At 37.1% G+C, this 13,565-nt stretch overlaps 1 protein-coding gene and 1 long non-coding RNA gene across 2 annotated transcripts in view; one reads left to right on the top strand and one right to left on the bottom strand.

Moving 5' to 3' along the window:
- LOC112823481 (fibronectin type III domain containing protein 3C1-like) overlaps positions 1–11,613 on the top strand; it is a 62,930-nt gene extending 51,317 nt beyond the window's left edge. Inside the window, 5 exon segments of the mRNA XM_073880883.1 lie at positions 291–565; positions 986–1,198; positions 1,624–1,790; positions 10,659–10,780; positions 11,275–11,613. Of these exon segments, the coding sequence (XP_073736984.1) occupies positions 291–565; positions 986–1,198; positions 1,624–1,790; positions 10,659–10,780; positions 11,275–11,613 (1,116 nt within the window).
- The window catches only part of LOC141370613 (uncharacterized), a 204,168-nt gene that overhangs the window by 175,146 nt on the left and 15,457 nt on the right, over positions 1–13,565 (bottom strand). The window lies entirely within an intron of this gene.

The following is a 13,565-nucleotide window of genomic DNA, read 5'->3' as shown; positions in this document are numbered from 1 at the left end:
CACATTGGGCTCTGTTCTGGGCATGGAGCCTGCTTAAGATTCTCTCTCTCCCTCTCCCTCTGCCCCTCCCTACCACTTGCATACTCTCTCTCTCTAAAAAAACAAAAAGTATCAAATCAATAAGTTATACACTTTAAACTTACACAATGTTATAGAGCAATTCTACCTCAATTTAAAAAAAAAACATTTTCTTAGAATTTGAGGTTAAAATTTTTGTCTTGTTTTTATAGAACAAAATGGTTTATGCACAAAACAAAATAATGAAGCTCTAACAGAATATACTTTTTCAGGCTGCAAATGTAGTTGGAGTTGGACTGTTTGAAGAAACTGGCACAGTAACCACACCAGCAACTGTACCAGCAGTAGTACCAATGCTCCATGAAGTCAAAAACAAAGTTCCTGCCAAATTGGCATCATCTTGCATTGCTATTCAATGGGAGGAACCTGATTGTCATGGCTCTCCAATCACTGGATATAACATTGAATATGGAGACAAAAAAATTCTGACTGTTGAAAGAGTAACAGAGTGTCTTCTAAAAAATCTACAGCCTGATACCACATACAAGTAAGTTGCTTGTATCTTACTTTGGGTAGATGAAGTTTTTCTAAGAATTTTGAACAAATCTACATTTCTTTGTTTTATATAATCTACACATTTTTTGAAAAGAGAATTTTACTGTTTTAGAAAAATCTGGCACTACTAAATCTACATTTCTTTGTTTTATATAGTCTACACATTTTTTGAAGGAGAATTTTACTATTTTAGAAATATTTGGCATTACTAAAAGCCAGTTTCTCCTCATCAAAAATTGTCAATACTGATAATGCAAATTCAAGATTTTCGCCTCAAAAATTTGACTATAATAATCAGTATAATATGGTCAGTATCTTTTCATAGGGTGACTAGGGGCATAGTTTAAATGTAGAAATTTATTTTCCTTTCTAAATCCAAATTAATAGTTTAATTTTTTTTTCTCACCACTAGAATCAGAATTCAAGCTATCAATCATTATGGACTAAGCCCTTTTAGCCAATCAATAAGAACCAAAACCAAGCCACTACCACTTGATCCTCCTCATCTTGATTGTGTGGTCTATGGACACCAAAGCCTCAAACTGAAATGGGGTATCTCTTCAAGCAAAGGGTTACTTTCCAACCTTATAAGCTACAATTTGTTAATAGGAGATCAATCTGAGAGGTAAGCTATCTGTACTATTTAACATGTATTCTAATAAAAATGTTTTAAAATTTCCTATCTTAAACATATAATCCAAAGCGGTTTCAATGAACTGATAGATGTGAAAGCAGTACATTATCATGTTAGATAGTTTCTTAAATTCCTACTGATAATTTAGCTATTTTTGTTCTTCCAAAACATTTCTTCCTTTATATAACACACATTAATAACAAGGAATAGAAGTTACAAAAGGAATATGAAAGCCAGCACCTTGCCATTATGACATTTACAACCTGATTTTTTTTTTCCTTTTGTGTTGTACCCACCAGGCTTCAAGTTGATTTATTTAGGATTTACTGAGGACCAGTTTCAAGTCTAGAGTTACTTGTACCTAAGTGAACTTTGATTAATAATATTGCTTCTCCCATCTTGATTCCCAATCCCAGATTTTCTATCATTTACCATGGACCTTGTCAGACTCACAAAGTGCACAGACTGAGTGAATATATGCAATACAAATTTAAAATCCAAGCATGTAATGAAGCTGGTGAGGGACCACTGTCTTGTATCTATACTTTCACTACAACCAAAACTCCACCAGCCAAACTTAAAGGTAAGTATTATAAGCCAGACAATAAAGGTTGCATTAATATGAACTCCAATAGCTCAGATATAAAATTCTGCAATACAGTCTATTTTAAATGTTGAACAATAGCAGAAGACTCTAGTGCTTAATTATGGATTCAAGGTGCAATTTAGAATTTAATAAGACTCCAAAAATTATAATGTTTTACTTTTTAAAAAGTTTTTTTTTAATTCATTAGTTAACGCACAGTATACTATTAGTTTCAGGTGTACAATATAGTGATTCAACACTTCCATACAAAACCCAGTACTCATCACAAGTACACTCCTTAATTCCCACGACCTATTTAATCCATCACCTCACCCACCTCCCCTCTGGTAACCATCAGTTTGTACTCTATAGTTAAGAGCCTGTTTCTTCGTTTAATTCTCACTCTTTTTTTCCTTTGCTCATTTATTTTTTTTCTTAAATTCCACATATGAGTGAAATATGGTATTTGCCTTTCTCTGACTACCTTATTTGGCTTGGCATAATACTCTCTAGCTCCATCCACATCTTTGCAAATGGCAAGATTTCATTCTTGTTGTGGGTGAATAATATTCCACTGTAAATATATACCACTTCTTTATCCATTCATCAAATGATGGACATTTGGGTTGTTTCCATAATTAGGCTATTGTAGATAATGCTGCGATACACATCAAGGTGTACATATCCCTTTGAACTAGTATTTTTGTATTCCTTGGGTAAATACCTAGTACCGCAAATGCTGGATCATAATGCAGTTTTTTTTTTCACTTTATTTAAATTTTATTAGTTAACATACAGTACAATATTGGTTTCTGGAGTAGAGTTCAGTGATTCATTACTTATATACAACACCCAGTGCTCATCACAAGTGCCCTCTTTAATACCCATCACCCATCTAGCCCATCCTCCACTCACCTCCCTCCATCGACCCTGAGTTTGTTCTCTATCATTGAGAGTCACTTATGGCTTATTTCGCTCTCTCCTTTTTTTTCTTTTCCCCCTTCCCATATGTTCATGTTTTCTGTCTTAAATTCTACATATGCATGAGATCACATGATATTTGTCTTTCTCTGACTGACTTATTTCACTAAGCATAATACACTTTAGCTCCATCCATGTCATTGCAAATGGCAAGATTTCATTCTTTTTGATGGCAGAATAATATTCCATTGTATAATATACCACTTCTTATTTATCTATTTATCAGTCAATGGACATTTGGGCTCCCTCCACAGTTTGGCTATTGTTGATAATGCTGCTATAAACAGTGGGTTGCACATATCCCTTCAAATCTGTATTTTGTATCCTTTGGGTAAATACCTACTAGTACAATTGCTGGATTGTAGGGTAGTTCTATTTTTTAACTTTTTGAGGAACCCCCAAACTGTTCTCAAGAGTGGTTGCACCAGTTTCCATTCCCACCAAGTGCAAGAGGGTTCCCCTTTCTCCACATCCTCACCAACACTTGTTTCTTCTGTTAATTTTAGACAATTTAACCAGTTGTTCCTTGTGTTGTTGATTTTAGCCATTCTGTCAGATGTGGTGTGATATCTCATTGTAGTTTTGATTTGAATTTCCCTGATAATCAGTAATGTTGAGCAACTTTTCATATGCCTGTTGGCCATCTGTATGTCTTCTTTGGAAAAATGTCTACTAATTTCTGCCCATTTTTAATTAGATTATTCATTTTTTTATATGTTGAGTTTCATAAGGTATTTATATATTTTGGATATTAACCCTTTATTGAATATGTCATTTGCAGATATCGTCTCCCATTCAGTAAGCTGCTTTTTAGTTTTGTTTTTTTCCTTTACTGTGCAGAAGCTTTTTGTCTTGAAGTCCGAATAGCTTATTTTTAATTTTGTTTCACTTGCTTCAGGAGACATGTCTAGAAAGAAGTTGCCACAGCTGATGTCAAAGAGATTACTGCCTGTTTTTTCCTCTAGGATTTTTATGATTTCCTCTCTCACATTTAGGTCTTTAAATCATTTTGAATTCATTTTTGTGTATGGTATAAGAATATGGTCCAGTTTCATTCTTTTGGATGTTGCTGTCCAATTATCCCAACACCATTTGTTGAAGAGACTTTTTCCCACTGGATATTCTTTCCTGCTTTATGAAAGATTAATTGACCAAATTTCATTTGGTCATTGACCAATTTTCATTTCTGGGTACTCTATTCTGTTCCATTTACCTGTGTGTTTATATTTGTGCTAGTACCAAACTGTTTTGATCACTACAGCTTTGTAGTATAATTTTAAATCTGGGATTGTGATACCTCCAGCATTGTTTTTCTTCTTCGAAATTGCTTTGGCAATTCAGGGTCTTTCATGGTTCCATACGAATTGGAGGATTGTTTGTTCTAGCTCTGTGAAAAAATGCGGTGGTATTTTGATAGGGATTGCATTAAATGTGTAGATTGCTTTGGGTAATATAAACATTTTAACAGTATATTTTCTTCCAATCCATGAGCATGGAATGTCTTTCCATTTCTTTGTGTCCTCTTCCATTTCTTTCATTAATATTTTACAGTTCTCAGAGTACAGGTCTTTCATCTCTTTGGTTAGGTTTATTCCTAGGTATCTGATGGTTTTTAGTGCAACTATAAATGGAACTGATACCTTAATTTCTCTTTCTGCTGCCTCATTATTGGTGTATAGAAATGCAACAGATTTCTGTACATTGATTTTGTATCTTGTAACTTTTCTGAATTTGTATATCAGTTCTAGCAATTTTTTGGTGGATTCTTCTGGATTTTATGTATAAAGTATCATGTTATCTGCAAAGAGTAAGAGTTTTACTTTTTCCTTGCTGCTTTGGATGGCTTTTCTTTCTTTTTGTTTTCTACTGCTTAGGCTGGGACTTGCAGAACTGTGTTAAATAACAGTGGTGAGAGTGGACATTCCTGTCTTCTTCCTAACCATAGCAGAAAAGCTCTCAATTTTCCCCCATTGAGGAGAATATTAGCTCTTGGTTTTTCATATATAACTTTTATTATGTTGAGGGATGTTCCCTCTAAATCTACTTTATTCAGGGCATTTATCACAGATAGATGTATTTTGTCAAATGATTTTTATACATCCATTGAAATAATCATATGGTTCTTATCCTTTCTTTGATTAATGTGGTGTATCACAATGATTGATTTGGGAATATTGAGCCACACTTGCAACACAGGAATAAACCCCACTTGATTGTACTAATGATTTTTTTAATGTGTACTTGGACTCAGTTTCCTAGTATTTTTTGAGAATTTTTGCATCCATGTTCATGAGGGATATTGACCTGTAATTCTCTTTTTTAGTGGAGTCTTTCTCTGGTTTTGGTATCAGAGTACTGCTGGCTTCAAAGAATGAGTTTGGAAGTTTTCCTTCCTTTTCTGTTTTTTTAGAATAGTTTAAGAAGAAGGGGTAGTAACTCTTCCCTAAATGTTTGATAGAATTCATCTGTGAAGCCATCTGGCCTGGACGTTTGTTGGGAGTTTTTTGATTACTGATTCAATTTTATTGGTTATTGGCCTGCTCAAGTTCTCTATTTCTTCCTGTTTTGGTTTTGGTAGTTTGAGTTTCTAGTAATTTATCCATTTCATCTAGATTGTCCAATGTGCTGGAATATAGTTTTTCATAATATTGTCTTACAGTTGTATTTCTGTGGTGTTGGTTATTTCTCATTTGTGATTTTAGGTATATGGGTCTTTCTCTTTCTTTTTGATAAGCCTGACTAGGGGTTTATCAATTTTATTTTTTTCAAAAAACCAGCTCCTGGTTTCACTGATCTGTTCTACTGTTTTTTAGATTCTGTATCATTTATTTCTGTTCTAATCTTTATTATTTCCTTCCTTCTGGCTTTAGGCTTTGTGTGTTGTTCTTTTTCTGGTTCCTTTAGCTGTAAGGTTAGGTTGTTTATTTTCTTCTTGAAGTAGGCCTTATTGCTATATACTTCCCTCTCATCACCACTTTTGCTGCATCCCAAAGGTTTTGGACCACTGTGTTTTCATTTTCATTTATTTCCATGTATTATTTCTTCTTTGATTTCCTGTTTGGCCCTTTGTTTAACTTCTATGTATCTGTGATCTTTCCAATTTTTTTTTTGAATTTTATTGTTATGTTAGTCACCATACAGTACATCATTAGTTTTTGATGTGGTGATCTACGTTCCATTGTTTTCATATAACACCCAGTGTTCCATGCAGTACATGCCCTCCTTAATACCCATCACTGGGCTAACCAATCCCCCCTCCCCCCTCCCCTCCAAAACCCTCAGTTTGTTTACCAGAGTCCATAGTCTCTCATGGTTCATCTCTCCCTCTGATTCCCTGCTTCATTTTTCCCTTCCTTTTCCTAATGTCTTCCATGCTATTCCTTATGTTCCACCAATAAGTGAAACCATATGATAATTGACTTTCTCTGCTTGACTTATTTCACTTAGCATAATCTCCTCCAGTCCCATCCATGTTGATGTAAAAGTTGGGTATTCATCCTTTCTGATGGCTGAGTAATATTCCATTGTATATCTAGGCCACATCTTCTTTATCCATTCATCTGTTGAAGGGCATCTTGGCTCTTTCCAAATTTTTTTCTTGTGGTTGACTTAAAGTTTCTTAGCGTTGTGGTCAGAAAGAAATGCATAGTATGATCTCAATCTTTTTGTGCTTCTTGAGGCCTGATTTGTGACCTAGTATCTAATCTATTTGGCTAATGTCCCATATGTGCTTGAATGTGTATTCTGCTGCTTTAGGGTGGAATGTTCTGAATATATCTGTTAAGACCATCTGGTCCAGTGTGTCATTCACAGCCATTGTTTCCTTATTCATTTTCTGCTTAGACAATCTGCCCATTGATGTACATGGAGTGTTAAAGTCCCCTACTATGATTTTATTATTATCAATTAGTTCCTTTATGTTTGTTATTGGTTTGTATATTTGGGTGATCCCATGTTGGGGCATATTTTCAATTGTTAGATCTTCTGTTGGATTGTCCCCTTTATTATGATATACTGCCCTTCTTTATCACTTCTTACAGGCTTTGTTTTAATGTCTAGTTTGTCCAATAAAATTATTGCAACTCTGGCTTTCCTCTGACATACATTTGCATGATATATGTTTCTCCATCCCCTCGCTTTCAAACTGCAGGTGTGCTTATGCCTAAAATGAGACTCTTTGGATGCCTGGGTGACTCAGTCAGTTAAGCATCTGCCTTCAATTCAGGTCATGATCCCGGGGTCCTGGAATCAAGCCCCGTTGTGTTCCCTGTTCAGCAGGGAGCCTGCTTCTCCCTCTCCCTCTGCCCCTCCCCCCTGCTCATGCACTCTCTCTCTCTCTAAAATCTTTTTAATTTTTGAAAAAATAAAATGAGTCTCTTATAGGCAGCATATCAATGGGTCTTGTGTTTTTTATCCATTCTGACACCCAATGTCTTTTGATTGGAGCATTTAATCCATTCACATTCAAAGCAATTATTGATACATATGTATTTATTGCCATTTTATTACTTGTTTTGTTGTTGTTTCTGGGGATTTTCTTTGATCCTTTCCTATCTTTGTCACTTTTGGTCTTTCCAGTCAATGAGTGGAAAATATTTAATATTTCTTGCAGGGCTGTTTAGTGGTCATGAACTCCTTTCTTTGTCTGGGAAACTCTATCTCTCCTTCTATTCTGAATGACAGCCTTGCTGGATAGAGTATTCTTGCCTGAAGATTTTTCCCATTCAGTACTTTGAATATACCATACCACTCCATTCTCACTTGCCAAGTTTCTATTGAGAAATCTCCACCTAGCCTTATGGGTGTTGCCTTATAAGTTAAGGACTTCTTTTGTCTTCCTGCTTTTAATTTTTTTATCACTATATTTTGCAAATTTCAATACAGTATCTCTTGGTGTTGGCCTTTTTTTTTTTTTTTTTTTTTTTTTGATGGGAGTTCTCTGTGCCTCCTGGATCTGGATGTCTGTTTCTCTCCCCAGTTTAGGGATGTTTTCAGCTATTATTTCCTCAAATAAATTTCCTGCCCCCTTCTCTCTCTCTTCTTCTGGGACTCCTATCATACATATGTTACTACATTTGATGGAGTCAGTGAGTTCCCTAAGTCTATTCTCTTGCTCCATAATTCTTCTCTCTTTTGTTCAGTTTATTTTCCATTACTTTCTCTTCTAGGTCATTCATTCATTCCTGTGCTTCTTGTAGCCTGCTGTTTATTGCACTGAGCCTCTTTCCAAGCTCATTTATTGCATTCTTGATCTGATTTATTCTTTTTAAACTCTTTTATCTCTGTGGTAAGGGTCTCCCTGATGTCTTCAACTGTTTTCCCAAGCCCAGTAAGTATCTTGTTGCTTTTTAAAAATTTTTTATTGTTTCTTTAAATTCTCTATCAGGCATGTTACTTATATCTGTTTCCCTTAGATCTCCTGCCATGGCCTTATCTTGTTCTTTCACTTGGGATAAATTCCTCCATCGTGGCATTTTGTCTAAGTCTCTTCCTTCTTCTCTGTGTTAGAAAAGCCACTTATGTTTCCTGCTCCTGAAAGTAATGGCTTTATGAGGAAGAGGTCACATGGTGTCCAGGACCTGGCAGTTCAGGAAGCATCTCTGGTGTGTGCTGTGTGCTCTACTGTTGTGTTTTGTCTGCTCTATCCTTCGGGCCAGTCACCTGCAGAGGCTCTCCTTGCCTTGTCTGGGCAGTGTTTGGGCTCTGGCTTGAATGTGGTGTTAACTAGATGTGCTCTGATATTCTTGTGAAATGAGACCTGATACTAACTTCCACTAGAACTGAGGCCCTGCAGAACTCTCAGGTTGGAAGACATGGTGTGGGCAGAGGTTTGTGCTGGTCTTCTAGGGGAGGGGGCTGCTGCACTGGGACTGAAACAAGCTTGACTGAGAAGAGCAGAACTGCAAGAGCATAGGGGCATGGGACTTGGTGCAAGCAAGTTAGGCAGCCAGTATAGGTGGCTCTGTGTTTATGCTTAGGCCAGGGAGGGAAATGGTACCAGCCAGCTGCTTTGTTCACTGAGAGGTATCTCCATAAACACTGCCCCTCTAAGAAGCACTCCAAGAAGAGTGAAAAATCTCCCCTCCATGAGTCCCAGGCATTCTTCAGATTCCTGTTTCCTCACTGTATACCCCTGGGTTGTTTGCCTGCATTCTCTCCAAGAGCAGAGCTCTATCCCAGCCAAGGCCACCAACTTTTAAAACTCCAGGCTTTAAGACTCACTGGTTGCAAGAACTCATGAAATTCAGCCCCTCTTGTTTTCCAACCCAGTGGTTATAGGGAAGCATTCTCCTTGTGCATTGCCCTGTGTGCTCCTCTCTCTCTCACCCTTCTCCACAACCAGGCAACCTCCTCTCCATGGTAGCCAGGATCCATTTCTCCCCTAAATCATGTCTCCACACTTCCTACCTTCTTCAATGTGGCCTCTTCTCTCCCTTTAGTTGTGGAGTTTGTTCCATCAGTCTTCAGGTCGATTTCTGGGGTATTTAGGGTAATTTGATAGTTATCCAGTAGTGTTAGTGGGACATGACAGGCCTAGGGTCCTACTACTCTGCCCCCCAAAATCATAATATTTAAAAAAATATCTTTGAAATCAACTAATTCAGCCAATCACTCTACCACCACAGCCCATTTTTTAAGAGAAAGAAGCGAATTCCCTGAATGGTAAGTAACGTAACTAAAGAACACTGTGAGCCAGCAGCAGAGCTATAATTGGTATGGTAGGCTCCTGATCCCCATCATAGTTCTCCTTCTACTTTGTCATGATATCCATTCCTTGCTCATCTCACATGTTCTCAAATGGATTAAAACACACACACACACACACACACACACACACACACACACACAAATATCAGCTGATAGGTTTAATTATACTGATTAAAGCTAAAAAATATACTTAATATATGGTACATATTCATACATATTTAGTACAAATATGTAACTTCATATTTGGTAATTAGTACACAGTTGGTAATTTCTGAAACTGAATTTAATCTCCCTATTTGAACAGTGAAATTGACTGCTTCCTATAATACATAACAAGGTCAACTTACAGTCATGAAAGCTCAAGCTTTGAGCATTTTTTCCTTCTCATTTGTGAAATTCAGTTGTTCCAATCTTTCCACACAAGTCCAATCACTATTATGAAGTAGTCTGTTTTCAGTGAAAAGCTAACTGGAACATACTGGAATTAAACATGACTTAGACCACAATAATTCCTTGTTCTCTTCTTATATATTTAAGATTCATTTTCCTGAAATGTATAGAGACTAATAACATAAAGACCCTGCCCTCCTTTCCTCACACAGTTGCTGTGATCCTAAAATAAAATTATTAACGTATGTGGGGCACTTGGGTGGTGCAGTCAGTTGAGCATCGGATTCTTGGTTTCAGCTCAGGTCATGATCTCAGAGTCGTGGGACTGAGCCCCACATCAGGCTCCATGCCTAGTCCGGAGTCTGCTTAGGATTCTTCCCCTCTCCCTCTGCCCCTCCTCCCTTCTCTCTCTAATAAATAAATAAAATCTTTTAAAAAATTGTTAATGTATGTGAAATGCTTCCAAATATATGATGCACCATATAAATACAATGAAAAAGATTATACCAGTAGGGATTAAACAATAGTAATAAAACTCATAAGGTCTTAGTAACAAACAAACACGCATTATTGACAGTTTTAAGTTCTTGAAGTTTTTATTACAATTATTCAGATGCTTGATGGTATTGCAAAAGGCTTTATACTAAGAAATATAACTATATATTTCTTAGATTAAGTGTACATGGACTGCCTTTTAATCATCATGGAAAACTGTATCAGAATTCAACATATTCAAGATCATCTAGGAAAAATGAAACCCTCTAAACTGAAATTCTCTTTTTCTAGCACCTAAATTACAGCATGTGAATAGCAGTATTTGTGAGATCAAATGGGAGTCTTTGGAGCCAATAAAAGAAGATCCCATTGTTTACAATCTTCAACTCATCAGTCAAAAAGGAACTGACCTGGTAAATTCTTGCAAATTTAGTCTTTAAAATTTTATAATTTTATATTCTACTGGGAATTGAGCTCTTGTTGAGGAGTAAGATACCCTTTTAGAATGTTTAAAGCGATGAAATCTTATCCAAAAGTCCTACCTTCTCCCTAATGCTTTATGTACATATTATTTTGGGACAATTTGATTATTCATTCAATTAACATATTACTATTGAATGATTTGATATTTCTAGGTTTCACTGATCACATGCACAACTCACTCCAAACCAAATGCAATTAAAGTTTAACAATTATAAGTCTTTGTTATTTCTTACACTGGACAAAATTACCTAATAGTACTGGGTCCTCATGATATTAGAGACTGTAAGCATAAACTTTTAGTTTTGCTTTGAATGTATTTATGAGGTGAATGGGTTAATTCATAGTTTTCTTGTTGTCAAAAACTATACCATATTTTTTATTTGGTAAGACAATAAAATTTTCATTTTGTCTCATTTTTCTTTAGATATATAAAGGACCAGACACTTCATTCTCCTTTTCCAACTTTGTGACAAATGCACATTATCACTTCAAGGTCTGTGCTGGACGCCAATATCAGAATTCTGCTGGGATACAAGAGCTCTGGGGACCATATAGCCCCAGCGTTCTCTTCTCAACTCATAAGCAACATCCAAGGCCTGGAAAAGGTGGTGGACAAAAGGGGAGAAGCAGCACTGGTAAAGAGAAAGATGAAAAGCCCAGGATAGAAATGAGTAATGATACATTTGTTCTAATCCTTGTGATAGGATTTACACTAGTTGCTATTCTGTGTGCTGTTATAATTCAACATTATCTAATCAACTAATGTATTTTTATGCATTTTACCTTTTTAGGAATTTCTAAAACAAATTACATCAAATACTGAAATTGCTAGATACATCTCAATTCTTACTTTAAATCTCATTTGGTAGAAATCCTTATAAACATTTATCTGACAGTAAAAGAACTGCCTTACACTCAAGAAATTCATTGTGACAATAGAAGAGATTTTATAAGGAAACAGGTCTATTTTAAATTTGAGAATGTTAGCAACAAAAACACTTCCACTATTACGTAAAACTATCTAAAACCTCTCATGAAAGCTATTCTCTGCCTTAATTTTTCTAAGTAACCTTTTGCAAATTTTTGAGAATTATGAGAGGATAACAGCATTTGGGAATTTTATTCAGAAGGGGGAAAAATCAATTCTATATGTCAACTTACATTCGTATGAAATAATAAAAACATATCTACCTGTATTTTATTTGTCTATACATCATATCTGTCTGTATTTTAATTTTTTCAAAGTAACGTATTCAGCTGTTTAGCTTGTACCATGATAATTACTTTGATAGTGGGAAAATAGTAACTTATTGGCATTTTGTGAGTAGAAGCTGGAAAGTGGGGAGCCATTTTATACTATTCTAAACTCTTTAAAATACACTCAGTGATGATTACCCTGTAATCACAATGATTAAACATACATATAATGACTCATATTTGTACATCGTATATTAAAATGATTTCTTCTGGTGAGAGACAGACTAGCACACAGGGGAGCTGGTGGGGAAAATGAATCCCCATAGCAGTTGGCTTGGATAGTGAGAGGGGCCAAATTCTGTGGTTTGGTGCAACCAGCAGGACTTGAAGCCTAGAGTGTTAAAGGTCAGTGGGCTTGGCTGGGATAGAACCCAGAGGGCAGTATACTGCTCTGGAAAAAAAGGCAGGCAAACAACCTGTGGATACCAGTGTGTAAACAGTGATCTGAAGAGTGCCTAGGGCACACAGTGGGGAGGTTATTCACTCATCTCAGAGCCCATCCAAGAGAGTGTTCACAGAGAGACCCTCCAGCAAAAAAGGGACTGTCAGGCATCATTTTCCTATACCTGCCCCTCAGCATAAGCATAGGGCCATCTGTGGAAACCAGCACAGCACTGATACTTGCTACCTAACTTGCTTACACAGAGCCCTGCCCCCACCCCACACTCCCATGGAATCCCCCCTCCCAGTCATGCTTGCCTCTGTCCCGACACAGGAGGCCCCATCCCCCAGAAGACGAGTCAAACCTCTGCTCATGCCACATCTCCCAACATAGGAGTTTTGCAGAGCCAGCTGACATCTCATTTCACAAATAGACCAGAGTATACCTAGTTTAAACGTGCCACATTCAGGCCAGGGACCAAACACTGCCCACAAGAGGCAAAGAGAGACTCTGCAGATGATTGGCCTGAAGGATAAAGCAGCCAAGACAAAACAGCACAGCAAACACAGCACCCATTGGAGACACTCCCAAAAGTGCCAGGCCCTGGGGGACAAGGGACACTACACAGCAGGGCACTACAGGACCTCTTTTCATAAGGCTATTACCCTCCAAGAACAGGAGATACAGCTGACTTTCCTAACACAGAGGAAAAAGGCACAAAAACTTAAACAAAATGAGAAGACAGAGAAATTTATCCCAAATGAAAGAAGAAGACAAGGCCATGGCCAGTGATCTAAATGTAGGAGATATAAGTAACATACCCAATAGAGAATTTAAAGTAATGATCTTAAGGACACTCACTGGACTTGAGAAAGGAGTGAAAGACATGAGTGAGACCCTTAACACAGAGATAAGAAATAACAAGGAAGGGGTGCCTAGGTGGCTCAGTCGGTTGGCAGCTGCCTTCAGCTCAGGTCGTGATCCCGGGCTCCTGGGATCGAGCCCCATATCGGGCTCCCTGCTCAGTGGGGAGTCTGCTTCTCCCTCTCCCTCTCCCTCTCCCCTCCCCGCCTGGC

This window comes from Callorhinus ursinus, unplaced genomic scaffold, assembly GCF_003265705.2.
Source record: "Callorhinus ursinus isolate GAN/ISIS: 27379988/994484 unplaced genomic scaffold, GSC_fseal_2.0 scaffold40, whole genome shotgun sequence".
Taxonomy (NCBI): Eukaryota; Metazoa; Chordata; class Mammalia; order Carnivora; family Otariidae; genus Callorhinus; species Callorhinus ursinus.
The sequence above is the reverse complement of the archived record's forward strand: the minus strand, read 5'-3'. Positions and strand labels throughout refer to the sequence as shown.